Source organism: Artibeus jamaicensis, unplaced genomic scaffold (genome assembly GCF_021234435.1).
Source record: "Artibeus jamaicensis isolate MK-2021 breed Jamaican fruit bat unplaced genomic scaffold, CSHL_Jam_final scaffold_3307, whole genome shotgun sequence".
NCBI classification, from domain to species: Eukaryota; Metazoa; Chordata; class Mammalia; order Chiroptera; family Phyllostomidae; genus Artibeus; species Artibeus jamaicensis.
The window spans coordinates 3,894,644-3,916,145 of NW_026522040.1; the positions used below are offsets into that span (position 1 = coordinate 3,894,644).

At 49.7% G+C, this 21,502-nt stretch overlaps 1 protein-coding gene across 1 annotated transcript in view; it reads left to right on the forward strand.

The window, feature by feature from the left end:
* CHCHD3 (coiled-coil-helix-coiled-coil-helix domain containing 3) overlaps positions 1–15,204 on the forward strand; it is a 262,793-nt gene extending 247,589 nt beyond the window's left edge. The window contains exons 7-8 of the mRNA XM_037165866.2: positions 859–994; positions 14,502–15,204. Coding sequence (XP_037021761.1) covers positions 859–994; positions 14,502–14,525 — 160 coding nt within the window. The 3' untranslated portion in view covers positions 14,526–15,204. The remainder of the gene's footprint in view (positions 1–858; positions 995–14,501) is intronic.
* The last annotated feature ends 6,298 nt before the right edge of the window (positions 15,205–21,502 follow it).

Genomic DNA, 21,502 nt, shown 5'->3' on the forward strand with positions numbered 1-21,502 from the left:
GTAAACAAGGGCGGCGGGGCCACCGAGAGGAGAACGATAGACTCCACGTGGAAGGGGCACAGAGAGGGTCACACCTCAGTGCTTAGTTCAGCTGTTGAGAGGTGAGTAGGTGTCTTCCAGATGTGCGGGAGTTGATCACAGGTGGGAGTTTGGGTTCCATTCTTGAAATCAGTGCTGCGTGAGCAGAGATGTGCAGGGACACGTAGCAGCCAAACCCTGGAAATGGTCTGGTCGGACTGTAGCAGTGGGGGGACTGTGGCTACACAGGAGGCAGGAACCCGATGGAGAGAAGACCTGCCTGTGGACCTCGTATTCGATTTAGAAAGCAGTAGGGAGAGTTACTGTCCCAGATTTATGTAGTGGAACCCTGTGGAAGAAGCCTCTTCTGGAAGGCAGGAGCAGGAGGGGAAAGGTGAGAGACAGGAGGGGCAGTCGGAGGCACCGGAACCCAGGATGTAAATGTAAGGACAGGGAACATGGAGAAAGGGGACCAGAATGTGGGACCTCGAACACCATGACCCACTGGACGTGGGGATGGAGAGGGAAGGGGGGGTCCCAGGCTTCTGGTTGGGCAGGCTGGGCCGAGGAGTCTTGGCGCCATCCCATGTCAGGTTTCGGCCTGGGCTGGGAATGCTTTGGTGTCCAGAGGGGTGCCCTCAGCTAGTGAAACTAACTCAAAGATACTGTTTACCTTGTCTGTCTTTCTATCATGGTTGCTGAAAATTGTTTCTTTCGAATTTTTCCCCCTACATTTGAAACATTGATCTTATTTAATGTTTTATATATTCTTTGGCCTTGATCTTTGTTCTGAGCGAAGACCACTTGTCCCAGTGACCCTGTTTTTGTTTTTGTTTCCAGGCGGTATGAGGCCCACCCAGTTTGTGCGGACCTGCAGGCCAAGATCCTCCAGTGCTACCGCCAGAACGCCCAGCAGACCCTCAGCTGCTCTGCTCTGGCCGACCAGTACATGCGCTGCGTCAACCAGGCCAAGCAGGTGGGTGTGCGGGCCGTGTGCGGGCCGAGCCAGCCCGGGCACCAGGGACAGCCAGCCCAGCATCATGGGACGGTGGTGGGGACCCAGTGGGCCAGTGTGTGTGGCACAAGCTGTATAAACCAAACTCCTCGTCCTCATCAAGAACTACTGTAACAGGCTGGCTAGGTTATAAGCAACTTCTGTGCGGAGGGTTGTGAGGAGAGCCTGTGTTCTCCTTGTGTTCAACTCATTACTCGCAGAAGGAAAAGGAAAAGAGATTCTTAGCAAAATAATACTTTTCCACGTTGTTCCAAGCTTTTGTCCTCTACTCTGTAACTGTGTCCTCAAGGTCGTTGCTCCCTATTTCTGGACCGATACTCAAAGGTACAAGTTAAGGGCCCAACAGCTTCAAGTCCATAAGCCGCAAACAGTCACACAGAGAGCCTGGTTTAAAAATAAAAATAAAACAAAAACCTGCCTTTCGATTTTCTACCAGTTGGTAGAGCCCAGTCACTTGAGCTGGGAAAGGGAGGCCAGAAACAGCATTTGGGAAATCGCCTCGTTCGTTTTTTTATGCCATAGCCATGTTCTTCTCTGGACCTTCGTTATCAGAGTAATACAGTGTACACAGGACATGTGTTTTCTCTCATTTATGTACTTAAGAAAGCTAATAACCAACTCTGAAGCAAGTTACCAGTTCTGCCAGGTCACATAATGCCTAGCGCTTAACTGATTTAACAGTTGGAGGTAGGTTGCTCCAAGCAACGGAAATTGTTGGAAACCTTGATTTTTTTCTGCTGCCCAGCTCCCCAGAGTTGACCTCGTAGCCCAACTAAATCAGCGTTTGTGTTACTCAGCATGGCTTTTGCAGTCCAGTCGCTGAGTTACGACAATACCACAGGTGGGAGTTCTGCCACGCTCTCCGACGGAAGGGCGGGCATCGTCTGCAGAGCCGGTCAGTCACCCCCACAGCATCAGTCACTGGGGTCAGCCATGGCCTGCAAACTACTAGATGGAAAATTCCAGAAGTACGCTGTCTTAGGTTTTAAATTGCAGGCCGTTCTGAGTGGTGCAGTGAGGCCTTGGGCCGTCTCACGCCACCCTTCCTGGGACGTGAATCGTCCCTTTGTCCAGTGCGTTCATGCTGCACACGGAGCTCAGTGAAGTGTTTTGACAGACACCACAAGAGTGGCGTTTGACCGACCGAGACCACATCCATAAAACCTTTTATGACACTATAGTGCTATACTTATCCTGCTTTATTACGGTTCTTGTTAACCTTACAGTGTTTAATTTATAAGTTAAATTTTCACAGGTATGGAGGTATGTATAGGGAAAAACAGTGTATAGGGCTTCGGTACTGCCTGTGGCTTCAGGCATCCACCGGAGATACTGCAACAAGCCCCCTGCAGATAAGGGAAGACTACTGTAATCAAAATGTATTAAAAATGCATGTTGTCTTTAGAGGCCTGGTGGCTTGAGGCTTTTTTCTGTTTCTTGCTCGTAGTGGCACTTATGTAACTGTTAGTGGTACGCCAGGGGTTCTTTAAAGGCCTTTGCTGGAAGCAGTGCTGATATCGTTGTTATTACTTTTTATTTGCAAAAGCAGCTTCTGATACGCTCTAAACAAGCCCCGGCATTCAGTATTAATGAACGGAAGCCCTTGGGACCTGTAAGTTGACACATGGATTTTTCTAACGGTATGAGTGCCAATTTGAGGTGCAGGTGGGCAGCCAGTGTGAACGACGGCTGTGACCAAGTGTGTCTTTCAGTGCGGGTACCTCACCCGGGTGCCCGACTCCCAGTGCGGTTGGTAACAGCGCCAGGGGGCAGCTGCAAGGGCGTCTGGAGTACTGACTGCTTCCTGCCCAAATTCTGTTGAATCACCTACACATAGTACCATGAGGTCAGTGGCATTTATGGAGTAAAAGTTAACTTGTGACAAAATCAAGTGTGCCTCATGGTGCAACTGAGAGTGCAAATTGGGCAGAGTTTGTGTCCAAGCTGTGCCTTCTACTAGCTCTCTGACCTTGGGCCTTGACTTTCCTCACTTGTGAGTTGGGCAATGTTATCTCCAGTGTATAAAGTAGTCAGTGAGTCTTTTTTTTTTTTCCTCAGCTGTATTTTTCATGCTGAAACCGACTAAATTGATTAAAGTATCAAAGTATTACTAGTGATTGCAGAAGAAACCCTTCTTTTCCCCCACCCAGTCTGCAGTGTAATTTAATACTTCTTCCAGCAGATGTGTTTCAGGTACCTATTGTTTCTTCAACTCTCACATTCAAGTATTGGGCTGTAAAGCACTGGTAATATTAAAAAGATATATGTCCACAAAACATTTTTATTTTAAAATGGGCAGCGGTGAAATGGGCAAGAACCAAGAGACATTAATATCTTGCATTTCTTTCTATAGTACTTTAGATTTCAAGGTGATTTCACATCTATTCCCTTACTTGCTTTTTATGACACCCTGAGATGTAAATAGAGATAGTTTTATTCTCATCACTTTACAGTCGAGTGAACTGACACCCAGGGAAGTCATGATGGGAAATTTAACAACTAACCCAAGATCTCCCTTGCTGTAAAGAACAGAAAATTTAAAAAGAATGTTGGGTTTTTGAGCAGGGTGTGTGGAGGCACATCCATTATCCATGAATGTAGAAATCAGGCCGTGAGGGAAAATGTGTGTGGCCATCATGACTTGAAGGGAAGAAGCGTGAAGGTCAAGTTAGGTGGCACCATAGGCTAATGGGAGCCAATGGGGAAGTGTGGTTACTTTTCCTCAAATACCACATTTTCCTTTTTCTCCTTGTGCAGTTCATGTAAATGTGTGTCCCCAGCCTCCCCGCTGTTAGAATAGACTTTGGCGGGATATAAGAGACCCTGATCCTCTATTGCAGTAGTCCCTGGCTTGTCTAGCCCCTTCTTGGGTTTCCTTGTTAAATCCAAAGAACAAGTCGGACGTGCTGACATAGAAAATACTAAACACGACAACAACCCATTAGGTTGCATTGTCCGTTTCCGGCACAGTACGTGAGTTTTCCCCTGGGAATAATTCCAACAGCCAAATCTACTCCACTTTTAAATGACTCATAAATTGGGCTTTCACTGGTTCCCTTGGGGCACTGTTCTGTGGACTAATAGATTTTAATGATAGGAAGATTTCCGGGTATTCCTCGGCCGTACTTTTCCTTTCTTATTCATGCACTTATTCACATCAATCTTTCTTCGGCTATTCTTAAACAATTCCTCGTGGGTTGACATGAGACAGGTAGATTGTTACTTCCAGTATGCTAAAGTTATGTGTTCTTCACAGGTGTAAAGACATATTAAATTGCTGTACTTGTTATCTCTAAGACTTAAAAGCAACTGGCTAGCTAGATGAGATGCCACAGTTTAAAATGTAGGAGGATAGCAATTGATAGGCTTCTATGTCGTCTTATTTCTCATATCTGCTTAGCCTCATAGCTTTGTAAAAACTCTCCAAGATTGAATTGCGTGTTCTCACCTTTAAACCCGGTTCCCATGGAGCCTTGATTCACCTGCCTCACAGGAGTCTGGGGAAGGGAGGAGGAGGTGGGGAGCAAATAGTAACTGCCCCGTAGTGGAACAAAATGTGCCCACGTTCTGCTGGGGAGAGGGTGAGGGTGCAGGAAGGGCCCCCAGATCCGCACTGCTCTGCACTCTGGGATGCCCCACCATCCCTCGAGGTCCTTGTGGCATCCAGCCGCTTGCTGGGTAGTGACCCCAAGCATCCCAGCTCTTTCCTCAGCCCTGCCGCCATTGACAGGAAGGGTCAGAAACTGGCCAGACTCCGGGAGCAGTCTGAGTCCACTCCAGGGCAGAGTTCACAGGACATGCTGTAGCTAACATCCAGTCACGGTGACCTGGGCTTCAGTTCCCTCCTTGGGAGATGGAGGTTTGAGCAAGGTGATGCACGAGGACCTGCCAGCTGTTACTCCAGGGCTGATCCTGCGTCCCCATAGGAGGACAAGAGGTGTGTGCACAGGCACACACGTTCCTGAGCACGTTCAGGGTAAGAGCTGTGACCCTTGGGTACGAGCTGCACCCCTTCTCTGGGGACCTCCAGCATTTGTGCCTCTGCCTCTTCGGTGCTGCCGTCAGCCTTAAACTTGCACTCTGGAAGAACAACCGCATTTCTGATCATTCTGCGTGTTGTCTGGCTTCCCACAGCTTCCTATTCTTTCTTGAAATGCGTGTGCCTGTCAGCCCTGGGGAAGCCAAGGTAACGGGTGGAAATAGTTTCCAGGTTTCCCCGAAGTCAGTGAGGTAGAAAAGGCTGTCTCAGCGCAACTGGCAGAATGTAGGCTGCCAGCTGATGAAGCGCATTAGAACATGCAGGCCGAGTAACACTGGGCAGTAAGGGACGTTCAAGTCAAGCAGAGAGCTGCAGAAAGGCCAAGACTAAAGAAAACCTAGTCCGGGTGGGGCCCGGGGGTCAGATGACACAGGCCAGCCAGCAGTCGCCCAACCGCAGCAGAGATCGAAACCCAAGTGGTTAGCGGTTCAGGAGCCCAGCAAGCAGCTCACTGAAGGAGCACCCACGTGAGGGCCTCGTATAAATGGGGTGAGCCCCACTCGGGCCTGTTTGGTTCCTGCTGAGCTCCGTGAGGAGGTGGAAAGGTTGCCCGCAGCAGTGAGGAAGGTGGGCCGAGACCCTCCAGGCCAAGGTCAGTCCGCCCCCAGAACAGGAGACCTGGAGCTCCGTGCAAGGGGGGAGTTCGCTGTGGCAGGACGTGTCTGCTTCCTTGAAGACCGTGGGTTTTCCCTCCTGCCGTAACTTGGGTTTGTGTTAGACCAGGGCTCAAACACTCCCCCATTATTGAGTGTGAAGAGGGCCTGGAAACAGTAGTAGCTATCCCTTTAGAAATCAGAATTCTTGAAAGAAAAACCAAGTGCCAGAGCAAGCTGAATTTTATCATTTTCAGACAAACTATAAATTACATGCAAATGATTTCATTGACTGTAGACTGTTAACTGACAGGCCTTAGATCAGGTAACCTGATCACCATCTTTTTTCTTGGAAGACTCTGCACCGGAGTCCCAGCGCTCCATGGTGGGGCCGGTCCAGGCCGGGACAGCTCACCGCTGTGCCAGAGAAAAGTGAGCACCTGTGCAGACAGGCGCACTCCCTCCCTGTTGTGTAGGGTCTCGAGCGCGGGTGAGTGGCAGAATCACCTGGGGAGTTCCTTTAAAATGCACAGGCCTGGCCCTGTGCCTGGCAGTTCTGACTCAGAAGGCCTGAGGACAGCCCTGGGCCTGGAACCGTGAACAGGTTCCCCAGGTGACCATACACAGAGCCCTCTGGCCTGGACTGCACTAGAGGCCAGCCTGTCAGAGGTCCTGCCCAGGCTCTGTCCTCTCTTGGGGGAGAAGAGGAGCTGCCCCTACCTGTCACTGCCTGCCTGGGCTAAGCCATCCAGCACAGGTGTAATCAGACCAATCCCAGGGACGAGTTCCTAGTTCAGCCTCCGGAACAGATCAGGTGTCTTCGAGCCCCTGAAAAGGAAGTTCTCTTCTCCCCTCGCCCCCATTAACCATAGTGCCCGTGGATGAGGAGCCACACCCAGGATTCCTGGGCAGGGGGCAGGAAAGAGGCTCCCGGACAAGGTCACAGGTCCCCTAGCCAGCTGACAGTGGTGACCAGACCCTCACTGGGCTCTGCTGCTTTTGTCACCGGGCTCTCCTCCTCTGAGCCACATCAGGGACCCCTGTCCTCACATAGCTGTTTCTGACGTACACATACACCCACCATCATCGAGCACAGAGATCGGTCGGGGGGCTGACTTCCTGGGAAGACCTGCAGGAGCATGCTTCTACTGTCTGCAAAGGCTGCTTCACCATTGTCACCTGGTGGCATCGACCAGTTGTCCAGCGGGGCTGCTCGTGCTCGGGGTGGCACGTGGGTTTCCCGTAATAGAGGCCATGGCCTTGAGAGGTGTGGCCCTTCCAGTTTGGAGTCACATCAAAGCAAGCTAAATTCCAAACTTTTATAGATTGTTTCCTCAGCCCCTTCCATCATAGGAATCCTTTTCTAAACCACTTTCCGAGAGTAATAGTTGTGTATGACCTTTCCTTTTTATTTATTTTTTAAATCAGGTTTTAATAGAAGAAATATTACCATGGTAATAGACTTTGACCTTTCTTAATAGGCATTTATTTTCTAGCGCTTATCCTTTGAGAGAACTGCAGTGTGCTGGTGTTGTGTTTGTTATTGCAGCAGGTTGTGTAAACAGTTCATTACTTGTAATTTAATTTGAATATCGCACAGAGCATTTGTCATAGAAGAAATGGAACGAGATCCACACGTAAAAAAGTTAACTCGTGTTTCCTCCAGAGCAGGAAGAATAAAGAACAGCACTGGCTGGGGTGGGGGCCGGTGCTGAAACAAAACAAGCCAGCTCATCAGGGCTTCGGGTGGCCGGGCGCAGGCCAAGCGAGCTCTGTGCTTCTCATAAATGGAATTTATCGATTCCTTTTGCTTCTCTCTCACTGTCTTCCCACTCTGTCTTTACCACTCGCTGGTCCTCCCCACCACTCCATTCTCGTCCACACCCCACGCTTCCTACCCCTCCGTGAAAACGCAGGGCACATGGGACCTGTCCCCCACTTAGATCCCCCGACAACCTTCCCGCCCCTGTACCCAGCCTTAGGAGGTCTTTTGACATTTTGGCAAGACGCTGGGGGAGCTCAGCCAGACACTAAGTGGTGTCTTTTATGGAAAAAGAAAACTATTTTTATTCTTTTTGTGGTGATCATTTAGCAGTCTGGGGCAGCCATCATTCCTCCTGATGCATTCCTCCTAAATTTATTGCAACAGCCAATAGCTGACACACTGCTTTGATAGCCAGACCCTCCAAGAAAGCTGTAATTCCAAAACCAGTTGACAGGATTACTGTGGAACCAAAATATTTGAGGAAAACCGTTCAGATCGTTTTAATAAATGGAAATGACACACAATCTCTGCTCTCCAGGGGCCCTGCTCTTGTCTGACGGTGTGAGCTGCCAGGTTCCCTCCCTCGGTGGCTGGGATCTGCAAGGGCCTCGGGGAAGGAGCGGCCGTAATGGCCGGCCGCTGCCTCCTGCGGGTGACTCCGGGCTGTTTCTGAAAGGGGTCCCTGCAGCCCCGGACCGTGATGATGAGCAAGTGCAAGGAACTGCTTTCTCTACAGTAAGATTAAGTCTTAGCAGTTCTTTAAATTAAAGAAGCAATTTTTTATGACTTGCGCATACTGTCCCTAATTCTTCAGGGAATTTCCCGTGTTAATTTATGCAGTGTTAAATGTATGCCGTGTTGAATTTCAGCCCAACAGCCACTGCTTACAGAACCGCTGACACAGAGAACACAGGAGGATCTATAAGGTGGACTGGACGCTAAACGGCAGGCCCTGCCAGGGCTCGGGACCCCTCCCCGCAAAGGCCCTTGGGCCAGATGTTAGCAGGTTTTACTGCGTAGCTGCGATATGGTAACAACACAGAATGTTTTTACCAATTCGCCTCTGTAAAGATTCGACTTGACATTGTGTGTGTTAGTGTCTGTGACAGAAGGGAGGTGTTCTGTACCGCCTCTGCCACCCTTTGGTGGCAGCTGACTGCAGAGTGGCAACGTAACCTGTGTGGGCCCGGAAGACACAGGCTTTGTGTCGTCAGGCCCCGTGACTCAGCCGAACTGCGTGCTCTGTCTTTGAGGATGTGGACTAAAGCACGTGTCAGGGTATTTTGTGAATACATTGACTTCTCTCTGTGTTATGTTTTTTCAAAAGCCTTCTCTTAGTGTCTTTATGGTAGACTGCCCATTGATCTTCAAACCAGCCGGGCCCGGCTTGTCTCTCTTAAAGAGAGCCTGACATTCTTATGACTACCTAAGCTGGCTGAAAAAGGACCCTTCTGCATTTGGTTGAGGTTTCAGACAGAAGAATAGTTGTAAAATGATCCTGTAGACTCCAGAATAGTGCTCACTGTTGCTTTAATTATGTCGGGGCCACTGTAGATTATTTTGTAACTGTCAGAAGGAGGTACATTGTGTTAAATAAGAAAACTTTCCTGGCCAAAAGCTGTTCTAAAAGGAAGGGTTTATTGAGCCAGGTGCCAGCCAGAAAAGGCCCTGGTCCTGGCCGTGAAGTCTACACCACCCGCAGCCTGGCTCAGTGGGAAAGGCCAAGCCCGCCGTCCTGGAGTCCGTGGGCTCCTTCACAAGCACTGGGTTTGGGGGGAGAAAGGTGTCATTTGTTCTAAAAGAATTTACCCTGACTACAGACGAGGGGGATGGGGAAAGAGAAGTGGGGTGACGCACCATCCGTGAAGAGGAAATATCTACCACTTCTGGTGGCTGGCGGGCAGCAGTCCTGGAAGTTCGGGCCAGCTCGGGGAGCGGGCTGTCTGGTGGTCCCTCCAGGAATGGACTCGAAGCTCCCAACTCCCGCTCAGGAATGTGCGCAGCCCACTGAGATTTAACGCAGGGCGAGTCGGCCCTCTTCTCTTTTTGGTCATCTCACGGCTCTCACTCTGACCGCAAGCCCTAAGCTGTGGAGCGAGGCACAGCCGCATAATCTCGACTGGGCCGCTAACAGCTTCCAGTTCCCATTGGCAGGTCGAAGGCAGTAGTGAGCACGTAACCCCCAAAACGCAAAACGGCATCGCTCCTGAAGTAACCGTTCTCATTAGTAACTAAACGCCTTCAGATGGACTCCGTGCACATGGCTTCAGGCTGACTTCTGTTCTGTATTAATAAGTAATGTTGTGGCGAGGTTGCTGGTAGAGCTGGAATTTGGCGTTTCCAGTCCGTGCGGTTGGAGAGACTGGCACAGAGATGGAGCCTCGAGAGGAAGAGGTGAGGGTCTGGGTCTTCGTGGCAGGTGCTCGAGTTTTAGTTTTCCCGACAAACTCAGAGCTACATGAATGAGGGGTTGGAGAGAAGCCGCGCGTTCACTCCTCAGTCCTACAACACAGCGCTCTGATGAGCAGTCTTCTACTTAATTTGGTCTCCTTCCGGTTTTCCCTGGGTGCTTCTAGCTTTTCTGATTTACTACCTCCTGGCCACTTCTGCGTGTGTTCTCTCCAGACTGCCTTGCCTGCTTTTATATTTATTCTTCTTTTGTACCCTGTGGCCGTGGACTTCCTAGAGACCTATGATCACTGATACTTTAATCTGTCCTGTACTTCTGTGTCCCGACAAGCTTATTTGTCCTTCCACTCTTTGTGTTCTGTCCCTTTATTTCAACCTTTTTTTTTTTCATCTTTAACCTAAGATCTTTATTTATAAAGACCTTTGACCTCTTTTCCCAAGCCTGCAACTTCCTTCTAGACATTTCCATCTGGGATGTTTCACTGTCATCCATCAACTCACAAACCCCAAATTTAAGTCATCTTCCTCATTCCCAGTAGGTCTCCTCTCACTGACTTCCCCCTGTGTCTCTTACGCCACCATCTTCTCTGTCACTGAGGACCCCACCCCCACCTTAGCCTCGCCATCTCTTTTTCCCTGTGTTTCTGTGGCTCGGTGTATTTCTCAGCCCCACCCTGGCTTGGTTTCTAGCCTGCTTCCTCCCTGGTCTTTCTGCCTCCAGGCTCTCGTCTGTTGGATCCGTTGTGCTAAGGGTGTCAGGAGAGCCGTCCTGAACAACGTCCTCCTGTGTGAAGACATGTTGGAGTTCTGGGTTTCTTCAGAAGCCAACAGGAAGTATTCTCGGCCCGGCATGCACTCTGGGCCCTTCTTGCAGCTCTTTGGTACATTCTGAGAGCCCGCCTTCCCTTGGTACATTCTGAGAGCCCGCCTTCCCTTGGTACATTCTGAGAGCCCGCCGTTTCCTGTAGCTGGGCCGTCTCTTTCCTCCGCCCTCTGTATGTACTGGGTTTGTTCCCCCCTCTGAATCTTTGCCACTGCCTCCCAGCCTCACCTGTCCCCAACCTTAGCCCCTAGCCCTTTTGTTTATGTCCTGTCCGTAGGGAAGGATCACTGAGGAGCCTTTTCTGATCGCTCCAGCTGCAGAGTTACCCTCCTCTGAACTAGGCAGAACCACTTCCTTTTCTGGAAGAGGATACAAGAAACTGGGGAACAGGAGGAAGGAAAAAACCACATTTGACTGTATATTCTTTTGTTCTTCTTGAATTTTATACTGTATGTATGAATTATTGTACTTAGTAAGATAATTTTAGCACATATTTACCAAACATGTTTAAAAGTTACAGGTTATTACCCTGTATCATGCATTGATTTTTTCCATGGGCATGTGTGTTGGTTTCCCCATAGCACCTAACTCAGTGCAGTTGGTACCTAGGAAGAGCTTAATTAAGAGCTGGGAGGGTGAGGGGTGGCGGGGACAAGCCATCAACAGATTAGAAGCCACCTTGGACTTAACCCGACCTCTTCTTCCTTATTTCAAAACCAAAGAGGAGGGGGTGTCTTTCAACTTGCAATTCCTAAGAAGGGAGACGTGGTGTGCCCCTGCTCCTCCTGGTGACAGGGCTTTCATCTGATGAATTAAGAACTCTGCCTGACTGAGGTTTTATAGAGAGAAAATCCTAAAGACTCATAAAAACACATTAGAACTAATCACTGAATTCAGTAAAGGCTCAGGATATAAAATTAACATACAAAGATCGGTAATGTTTTTTCTGAAAAAGAAATAGATCACATTTATAACATCATCAAAAGATAAAATACTTAGGAGTAAGTTTTTTTCCACCAAGGAGATGAAAGATCTCTACTCTAAAAACTACAAGACATTTTTTAGAGAAATCAAAGAAGACAAATAAATGGAAAGATGTTTTATGTGTATGGATTGGAAGTATTAAATATGTTACAATGTCAATACTTCCAAAAGCCATTTGTAGATTCATTGCAATCCCCATCAAGATTCCAGTAGATTTTTTATTACAGAAAAAAATTTTAAAGTCCTGAAATTCTCAAGAACTGCCAAAGACCCCTAATAGCCAAAGCAATCCTGAGAAAGAAGACCAAAGCGGGAGAGACATCACGCTGCCTGATGTCAAGCTACACCACAAAGCTGTAGTGATCAGAATGGTATGGTACTGCTACAGATGAGGCCAGGACCCAGGCTCTGGGAGGTCAAGAGCAAAGAATTGAACTGACCACGCAGCTGTTGTAAAGCATTTGGAAATTTATAAGGAGCGTACACTTCCCAAGACACGGGAGGGGCCATCAGCGGCTGGGGAGTCGCTGTCCTCTGTTGAGCGGCTAGCGGGGGCGTCCAGCCCACAGGCAGCTCACGGCCCAGGATGGCTGTGAATGCGGCGCAACACAAAGCTGTGAATTGACTTAACACGTTCTGAGATTTTGTTGTGATTATGTGTCGCAATGTATGTAATGTGTGGCCCAGAAACGCCAAAAGGTTGGACACCTGGCCACAGGCTTTCTAGCATTTTTACTTAAGCTTCTCCACATGTGACTTCCCGCAGTCCTCCCAGATTGCCCACGCAGGGAGGAAACCACAGTGCTGATTATTATTCGGTGTCACAAGGCGATTCTTGGGAATCAGAATGCTGGCTGCAGGCAGCTGCTGCCTCAGCACTGGCATGAGCGCAGACAGGTGGACCGGGGGGATCAGAGCCCAGAAGTGAGCCCAGTACCGTTCACAGTGCTTGACGAGGGAGCCAGGAACACTCAGTGCAGAACAACCTCCTCAATAGGCGGTGCTGGGGAAATTGGATATTCACACGTAAAAGAACGAAACTTGACTCCTAGCTTACTTACACCACCCACAAAAAATTAACTGCAAATGGATTAAAGATTTAAACGTAAGACTCAAAAGCATGAAACTCCCAGGGAGAAAGTTCCTGGACACAGGCCTTGGTAATGATTTTTTGTAAATCACACCTAAAACACAGGCAACAAAATAAAAAACAAATTAAGTGGACGACATCAATGTGAAAAGCTTCTGCACAGCAAAAGAAACTCAGAAAGCAGACAGACAGCATATGGAATGGGAAAAGCTGTTTGCAAACCATGTATCTAGTAAGGTGTTAGTATCCAAAATATGGCAAGAACTCATATGACTCAATATTAAAAATTTTTATTAATAAATGGACAAAGGACCTGAATAGACATTTTTCCCCAAAAAAAAGATGTATGAGTGGCCAGCAGGTGCATGAGAAGATGCCCATGTCACTAGCCACTGTGGATATGCAGATTAAATCCACAGGGAGGGAGCGCCCCGAGCCGAGAGAGCGGCCATCGGACGAGATGACAGATGGGAAGGAGGGAACCCTCGTGCCCTGGTGCTGGGGTCGTAAACTGCTAAAACCCTTGTAATAAAACAGTAGACAGTTTCCTCAAACAATTAAAAGTAGACCCACCAGATCATCCAGTAACTTCACTTCTAGGCACATCCCCGGAGGAAACAAACCCCCAGCCCGAGAGGCGCTCTGCTCCCCCGCGTCCACGGCGGCGTCATTTACAGCAGCCCAGGCGTGGGGACAACCCAGTGTCCGCTGATGGACCAGTGGATAAAGAAGTTGTGATAGATACACGCACACATACACACACAGTAGAGTAATATTTAGCCATAAAAGCGAGGAAAACCTACCATTTGTGACATTGTGGGTAGACCTTAAAGGCGTTCCGCTAAGTGAAGTAAGGCAGAGAAAGACGGACACCACAGGGCTTCCCATACTGAGCGCGTGGAATCCTGAACCAAAAGGACGAGACTCCGGGTCAGGAGATAGGTCCGTGGCTGGCAGAGCTGGGGACTGGAGGAAGGGGTCACAGGCCCGAACTTCCTGTGCAAATCCGTAAGTCCGGGGCTGTGATGGACGACTCGACGATGTTAACACTGTCACACGTGGGACAGTTGTCGGGAGTAGACCCTGCGAATTCTTGTGACGAGCAGGAATGTTTCCTCTGGTTTTATTGTGTCCGTGAGGTGATGGGCGTCAGCCAGCCCTGCTGCAGTGGCCATTTCACAGTGTGTTGAGGACACCTGAGTCACACCGTGTGCTATGCACCCTAAGCCTCGGGCAGCGGCGCACGTCAGCGACTCCACACCCAGGAAAGTAAATAGCTAAATGGCGTGCGGGGGCCGTTTCTGCAGTTTGGGGGTACACACCTGTGCCACTCTGTCCAGCATTACATGCCCAAGAACAGGTACGCTCTGCCTGGGGTGGGCAGAGGTTTTCAGCTGGGAGAGAACCCTGCCTGCAGCTGGGAGATTTCTTCTCGGAGCCCTTGGGGTTTAACCTCTGTCCCCCCCACTCCCCAGGGTAGTGAGGCGGGGCGCACACTGCCCCACCCAGCCCACCGTGCAGGTCGGGCCCCCCGCGGGTCCAGCCTTGCACAGTGGGTTCAGGGTTACTCACAGGTTGGACACAATTAAGCAGCGGCAGTCCTTGGAGGCAGTGGTGGTTTAACACCAGGAAGCGTGTGCTTTGCTTTGTGTGGTTTTGAAGTCGGTCTTTGAAAAGCAGTGCCAACTCATACAGTGCTGACCGGTTGCTGTTGCTTTTACCCTCCTTCTGGTGGTAAAACGGGTGTTTCCTATTTCTCTTGCAGAGCGTGATTGAGAAGGGAGGATAAAACCAACTTTCTGAACAAGCAGAAGTCCTTCAACGTTAATTCCAGAGGTGGAACATTTTTTTTCCTAGTGAGACAGTAGCCTATTTAAAGAGAAGACCGCCAAGGAGAACACCAGAGAGCAGACTCGGCAGAAGCACATCCCAGTCCTGTCAGCAGCGACTTGCAGCCCCAAGGCCAAGATCAGGGTCAGCCCTGAAGTACCCGCTGCAGTGTTAATAAACCCCAAGTGTGGTGACGACAAGGGAAAGGCAGCCCTCTCCGCCTCTTGTGCTTTCTGTTCAACTTTCTCTTCTAACCACGCTCCACCCTTTGCCCACCTCCCCTCCAGCAAAGCTGGGGGTTGGGATGGGGACGAGAGAGCTGGGGCGGGGAGCGGGGAGGGCCAGCGGTACGGGGCGGAGTGGTCCAGACCGTGGCTCGTGGTGTTTCTCTCTGTTTCGTTTCTCTCTTGACTTTGTAAGAGCCATTTCATTTAACTATGGTGATCACGTAAGGAGATAAAAAGGAGAGAAAATGTACCTCTTTTACTGGAATAATGTTTATGATTACAAGTGAAATAAGGCTTTTTTTTTTTTTTACCATCGTAAAGGCAGCCTTGGCTCATACAACCCCTTCTCTATCATGAACACTGACACCTTGACTTCACTCACTACCGATAATAAATCTATTTTCTGACGAAGACTGGCGTTGCAGCCTGGGGCCTCCTGTGTTTCTTCCCCTGGGTTGCATGGTCGTGCTTACGGGAACCCAGTTGACTTACATTATTAGTCTGTGCTTGCGCCGCACCTTTCTCCAAAAGAGCTCAGGGCGCTTTGCAGAGCCTCAGTCGAGCAAGCGATGCTCAGAACCTGCCCCTTAGGTAGCGGGTAGGATTTGGTGAGACCTTCACAAATGGCGGGGTCTGCCTGCCTTTGGGATGGCTTGAGCCTGTGGTGAGAACGAGCTTAGATAACCTTGGCTATGAACTTCTGACCCATGAAAATGTTATTTAGAAAAAGTCAGTCAGCGTCAAGTGTTTTTCCTGTTTCCGATTTCATTAAAACTCTAATTATAACTCACGCGCTTACCAGAGGATTGGTACTTCAACCCTGGATTTTGGTAAATTGGAATTAGTATTCACACTGACACCTGGTGGGAAGGCCTGTCCAGAGAGAGACAGGAGAAACCGCCGCGGCTTTGTGATGCTGACTGAATATCTTTTGTTGTGTAGAGTTTTTATTTTGTTACAGAGAGGAAACACTTTAGCAAAATAATTAGGAATACAGGCTTTGGCTCCGACCCACATGGCTCAGCGGGTTGGGCCTCTTCCAGCAAAGTGAAAGGTCGTGGGTTTGATTCCCTGGGGTTGCAGGTTGGTCTCCAATCAGGAAAGAGGGAACTGATTAATGTTTCTCCCCTCCCCCCACTCCTTCCCCCTCTAACAATAAATAAATAAATGAAACCTTTTTAAAAAAGCATACGGGCTTTGGAATAAGGTGCATCTGTCCAGATTGTGACTCTGCCACTTTCCCACCTGGGGGACCTAATCGAACCACTGCTCCAAACTGCACCCTGATTTCTCAGCTGTTGGGGGTGGGGTGGAAGAACCCCCCCTGTGTAGATTTACATCTGCTGGGTCAGGGCTGGTTGCTTTCAGTCTGTGTGGCTATCCAGTGCACTGGTATTTGGAGTTGGGGGCATGGGAAGACTAGCCACGTGCTCAGATGCCTTTCAGAGAGAGGCAGGATGAACATCACTTGCGTTGGGAAAATCTCAACCACCCTGCATTAAGTGTGGACTCCTCCGTGTGAGTGAGGGCATCTCCGTGTCACCCCTGCAGACCTGATTCTGATTGGCTGTGTTGACTCCCCCACCGCAGTCACTGAGAGGCTCTGGCGATGACTGTTTGATGCCAGTTTTTGTTTAGAGGTGTGTGTGTGTGTGTGTGCGTGCGTGTGTGTGTTTTAATGGTATGAAATGAGCTGAGTGTGTTTACATGAGAAGGAAGGGAGCGGCACATTTTGGCAACGTCAGGCTGGTACCCAGGTAACCACCTGGGGGGAGGAATAGGTACACACAAAACAAGTGTTTACACAGCGACTTGCAAATCTGCTAACTCACCAATTCCCTCCTAGTCGGCTGGGCTTTGCAATATAGACCCAAGAACTTGGCACATGCAGACGGCCAGTCTTGTCACTGGCCAAGAAATGCAGCTCTGAAGAGCCAGGCATGGGGACGCCCGTGAGACTGGGAGGGTGGTTTGTCGGCACATCTCCCTCACCAGGTTATTAATGCATCGTTCTGATGACCGTGATGGATGCCAGGGACAGCAACGGCACTGCAGGGGGAATCGAAGGGTGAGGTGATGCCCTTCTCTCCACCTTTGGAGACCTCCCTGTGGATCACGTCCCAGCTCTGTCCCCGTCACTGTTAACTTGACCACGACTGCTTAGGAAGAATGTTGTCAGTTTTCAGTGTCGTAGGAGTGACACATTCCAAACAATTAATTCCTCCATTAAATAGAACACACCTTGAACCACAATAGTTTCGCTCACAAAGCCAAGAAGAGCAGTGTCTTGAAAGCCAGGCAGATGTTACCACGCTAGACTGGTGAGCTAGAGGACAGCTGGGCAGGACCAGCACAAAGTCCTCTCTGAAAAGTCAGTAACTTACTACAGAAAACTCGCCAACATGTAATGGTTTAGAAAATTATTCAGTAATCCTTATTAGTAGCAGATGTGGGCTGCTAAAAGCCAAACACCGTGGCTTGCTGGTCTACCAATGCAGCTCCTTTTCATAGCAGCTCTGAGCAGTATTTTGCTCAGAACTGAACTCAGATGTCCTCACTGAGTCTGCCTTCGCAGTGGGGAACCTGTAGTTCTTAGCTTGATGTCTTTCAGCCCACAGGTGTAATTGCTTTTGCCAGAAACCCACAGGTTAATTCTCTTTGCCCATTTCAGCTGTAGGAGCGGACTCTTTCAAGATTTAAGATTCAGATCAGTTGAACAACTGAAAGAGCAGCAATAGCTTACTGGGATTGCTCCATTTTGAGTTAATAGACTTGAAAAGCTAATACTTTGAATGAATGAGTTAATGTTCATTCATTCTCTGTCATGGTCCCCCGACTCCCCCAAGTTCTCATCTATTTCTTCTCGTCCCCTCTCAGTCACTCCCAGTTTTATCTCCTCCTCTAGCCGCTGCTTTTTGGGGGTTTAGACTTTTCTCACTCCTCTGCCTTTCAAGCCCACCTGCCGAGAGGTAATTAACTTGGGTGCTGGATCCTGGGCTTTTGCTCTGAAACCCGCGGCTGTTGCCTCTGGAACAAGCCGCTTCCTTCCGGTTCTTTGCTGCCTGTGGCCCGCTCTGGTCCTCCATCAGAGCAAATAATTTTTGATACTTTCTTTTCCTCCCAGCCTCCTAAACTGTGACCGCATTATCGATTTAGAACTTCTTTAGTGGGTTTGTTCTATTTGCAGTTCTTCATTTAGAAACCAGGTGTATAGATTTTTTTAATTCTTTGGAAAAGAAAACTAAGTTTGTATTTAGTTCAATGTAGCTTTTGTTTGTGTTTTTCCTATGGTTTATGATCCCCATTAGGAGAAAAAAAGGTTTCTGTCACTTGCCTGGGGGGATTTACTCAGTGGGAAGGCTGTGTCCATTCTGAAATGCCTTCCTAGGATGTGCAGCCAGTTTGTGCCAGAGACCCACGGTCCACAGCACCCCCAGAATGGGAGACTTGTGCCAGTGCCTCGTGACGTGCCACAGTCTCAGCGGTGCATGTGCCGGTTCACTTAAATCCAGGCTTGCTTTTAAATTTATTATAGTCATTTGTCTTAGCCTCTTCTCCCACTGGGCCCTGAAGAGAATGCAAAACATTGCAGGTGCCAATTTTTAACTTTCTCCTTCCCTTTGACCCACATAATGTCAGACGTGCCAACAATGACAGACAGTATAAAGGGAATTCCAGGGAGGGGACAGAGACAGGTTTCGGTCGCTAAGTGGGGCACTGGCCCTCGGTGATCATGGCTGTGTACAAGGAAGGGCTGGACGCGACTCCCGTGAACTCCATTTTCTGGCCTCTCATTCCGAATCCACTGTAACGGGAAGAGTCCTTCGTAACTGTCCCAGTTGACAGGATCTAGAGCTGTTCCCATGTTTTCATCGTCACCCAGCTGCTCGTGACCCAGGGTGCTGGGAGGAGGCAGTGATGCGTGGTGAAGCGGGAAACTTCAGAGCCCCCCTGTATATCAGAGAGGGACCCCACCCCCGTCTGCCTCAGAGAGCCTGGCTGGAGCTCCTCTCAGGTACTTCTGCGGGGGCTGGGGGGCAGTTCCTATTGACAGGCCCCACAGACAAAGTGGACTTGCTTCCCCACGTCCACCAAGAGGGTCTCGCTCATCTGACGAGGTCCCTTACACTAAGAACTTCGGCCACAGTACCAGCTGGCTTTAGGAGCTTGCCATTGCATTACCTTCAAAAACCCAAAGTCATTGCAACCTAGGTTTGGGAGAAAGCAACCAACCTCCTAATTCATTCTACATTCAGTCTGATGTTTGAAGATGATGAAATTTTATATTTCATGTTGTGGGCTCTTGGTCTGTCCTGGTGCCTCCAGCCTCAAGATTGCTGGCAGAACCCTAAAAAAAGAGTTGAATTACTTTAGAGGAGACCACACAAGTCACCATCCAACTCAAAAGCGTCTTCTACTTTTCCTATCATTTATCTTGAATCTTTGAAAGAGCCCCACAGCATTCTGTAGATCATGAACACAGGGCCTGCGTTTTAGGGGACAATCCAGTGTTAAACCCAGTTTAGATTCAGAAAACAATGGCTACCCTATCTATGCCCTTCGGTTAACATTGAACTGTTAGGAAGGCGAACATTGAAACTGTTCAGTGAAACTCCCTCAGACCAAGTCTACCACCCGAAACACGGCTGTGTTTCAGTGGAGCAAAATGCTTCAAGCCCTTGGAGTGGGTGTGGCTGGGCGAGGCCTCCGTGCCCTTCGGAGATTTTCCCACGCAGCAAAGCTCTACTCCCCTCACCTCTCCGGTCCCCCACCACTGGGACATCCTTACTGGGCGGTGGTCACAGTCACTTCGCTGAGAGGGCAGTCTGCTTTGAATAGAACCCTGCCTGCAGAGCAACTTACATTTCCATAATGGCTTTTACACGCAAATGTGGGAGCCCCAGAGGTCAGTGGCCAAGTTGCAGGGTGCCACCCGGCTCTGCCACGCCTTTCCTTCCTGGACTCGGTCACAGCCCACGTAGTGGTCCAGCTGGGGTGGAAAGCGGCCCATTTTGGAGGGGAAGCCTCCCGCAGCGCCCTTTTCTGTCAGGTCTGTCCACGGACCAGGCCAGCCAGGCCGCTGCTGGGCCCCATCCACGCCCACGGCGTGGTGGAAAGCCTGTGCTCACTCCCCTTCCCTGTTGAATATATAAAGTAGGGGCTGAGGGCCCACTGCTTATTACCTGCCCCCTGTGCATCCAAGAGGCAAGGGTAGAACCATTTTCATCTCATAGCCACAGGCCAAGTTCCTGCGTTAGCATCAGGCTGCAGATTGTAGCTCTGCATCTCCCTAAAGTAATGTGCTCCCTGCTCTCAGAAGCGTGACCACAGAAGTCATTGAAAACACTGTTCGGCATAGAGCTGCAGTGGCAGCATCATTTTCTCTCAAACGTGGGAGGCGGGCTGCAGGGCAAGAGCTGGGCACTCTGTTCCAGCAGCCAGACGGTGAAGGGGGTGGCGGCCAGGCTGCTGCTGGGAGTTCATTCCGAGTTACCTCGGTGCTCTTAAAACGCCTTTGCAACAGCCCCTGTTACACATAACCCGAAATCAAAGAGCTCACGCTCCTCGCCCTCAGGTGTTTAACACAGACCTTGCAGATCTCAGTAGCTCCCGCAGAAGGTAATTCTGCACTGGGAACGAATTTATCAGTGAAGTTAGATATCACTGTATAGAAGCAGAAGGGGGTTATGACTCACCATCAGGGCGATGCTGTTTCAGGAATATCAGGTTATTTTCCTGAGTAGAACCCCTTTCAACTTCCTCCTCAGCGCCGGAGCGGCTCGTTCATCGCCTTATGGATCAGCTTATACCACGTGACTCACCACTCCCACCGGCTCTCAGACCCAGGGGAGGTGGTTTTCAGCCACAGCACCCTGTGCCTCTGGTATTGCCTGAATCGTGCGTACATAAAATCACCAAGTCAGCAGAGTCTGCCACTGTGCTCCATCCACGGTCTTGACCTCACTGAGCTCACATCCTAGGGAGGGGACAGGGTGTGAACACTAAACAATGTCGGGGAGTAACAAGTGCTGTGTGAAGTGTAAAATCAGGGCAAAGGAAGAGAGGGTTCAGGGAGAGGGAATGGGGCCTCGGGGAGGATACTGGGCAGTGAAGACAGCTACGGGAACTCTAAGAAGGCGGCACCGGAGCAGATTCTTGACTGTAGTTGGAGCCGTCCGTGCGAAGATGGGGGGACAGAGAACACAAGGTCCTGAGGCAGGAACCAGTTTGCTTTGTGAGGGGACAGCAAGAGGGGCCTTGTGACCTGGGTGGACTGAAAAGGTGAAGAGTGTCAGGGAATGAGCTCAGAGAAGCAGGCAGGGACCAAACACACACAACCGTTCCACCCACGGTAAGAGCTGAAATTTTATCCTGTGAGGGAAAGGTACTGGAAAGGTTTGGTGCCTTTTTAAAGAAGAACTGCCTGCAGTGTGGTAAAGTGCAAGCAGGGAGAATACCAGGAGGCTGTTACAGGAATAATGGAAGCAAGAGGTGGAGACCTGGAGTAGGGTGGTAGAGAGTGAAGACAGTAGGAAGTCACCAGATTTAGGACATCTGTGCACCTACCCAATGAGACTGCTGCATTAGATGCGGGGTAGGAGGGAAAGAGAGGGCAAGTGTGAGAAGCCCAAGATTTGCCTGAGCAACTAGCTGAACAGAGGGCACCATTTACTCTGCTGGAAACAATGCCGGCAAGATTTGGGTGCGG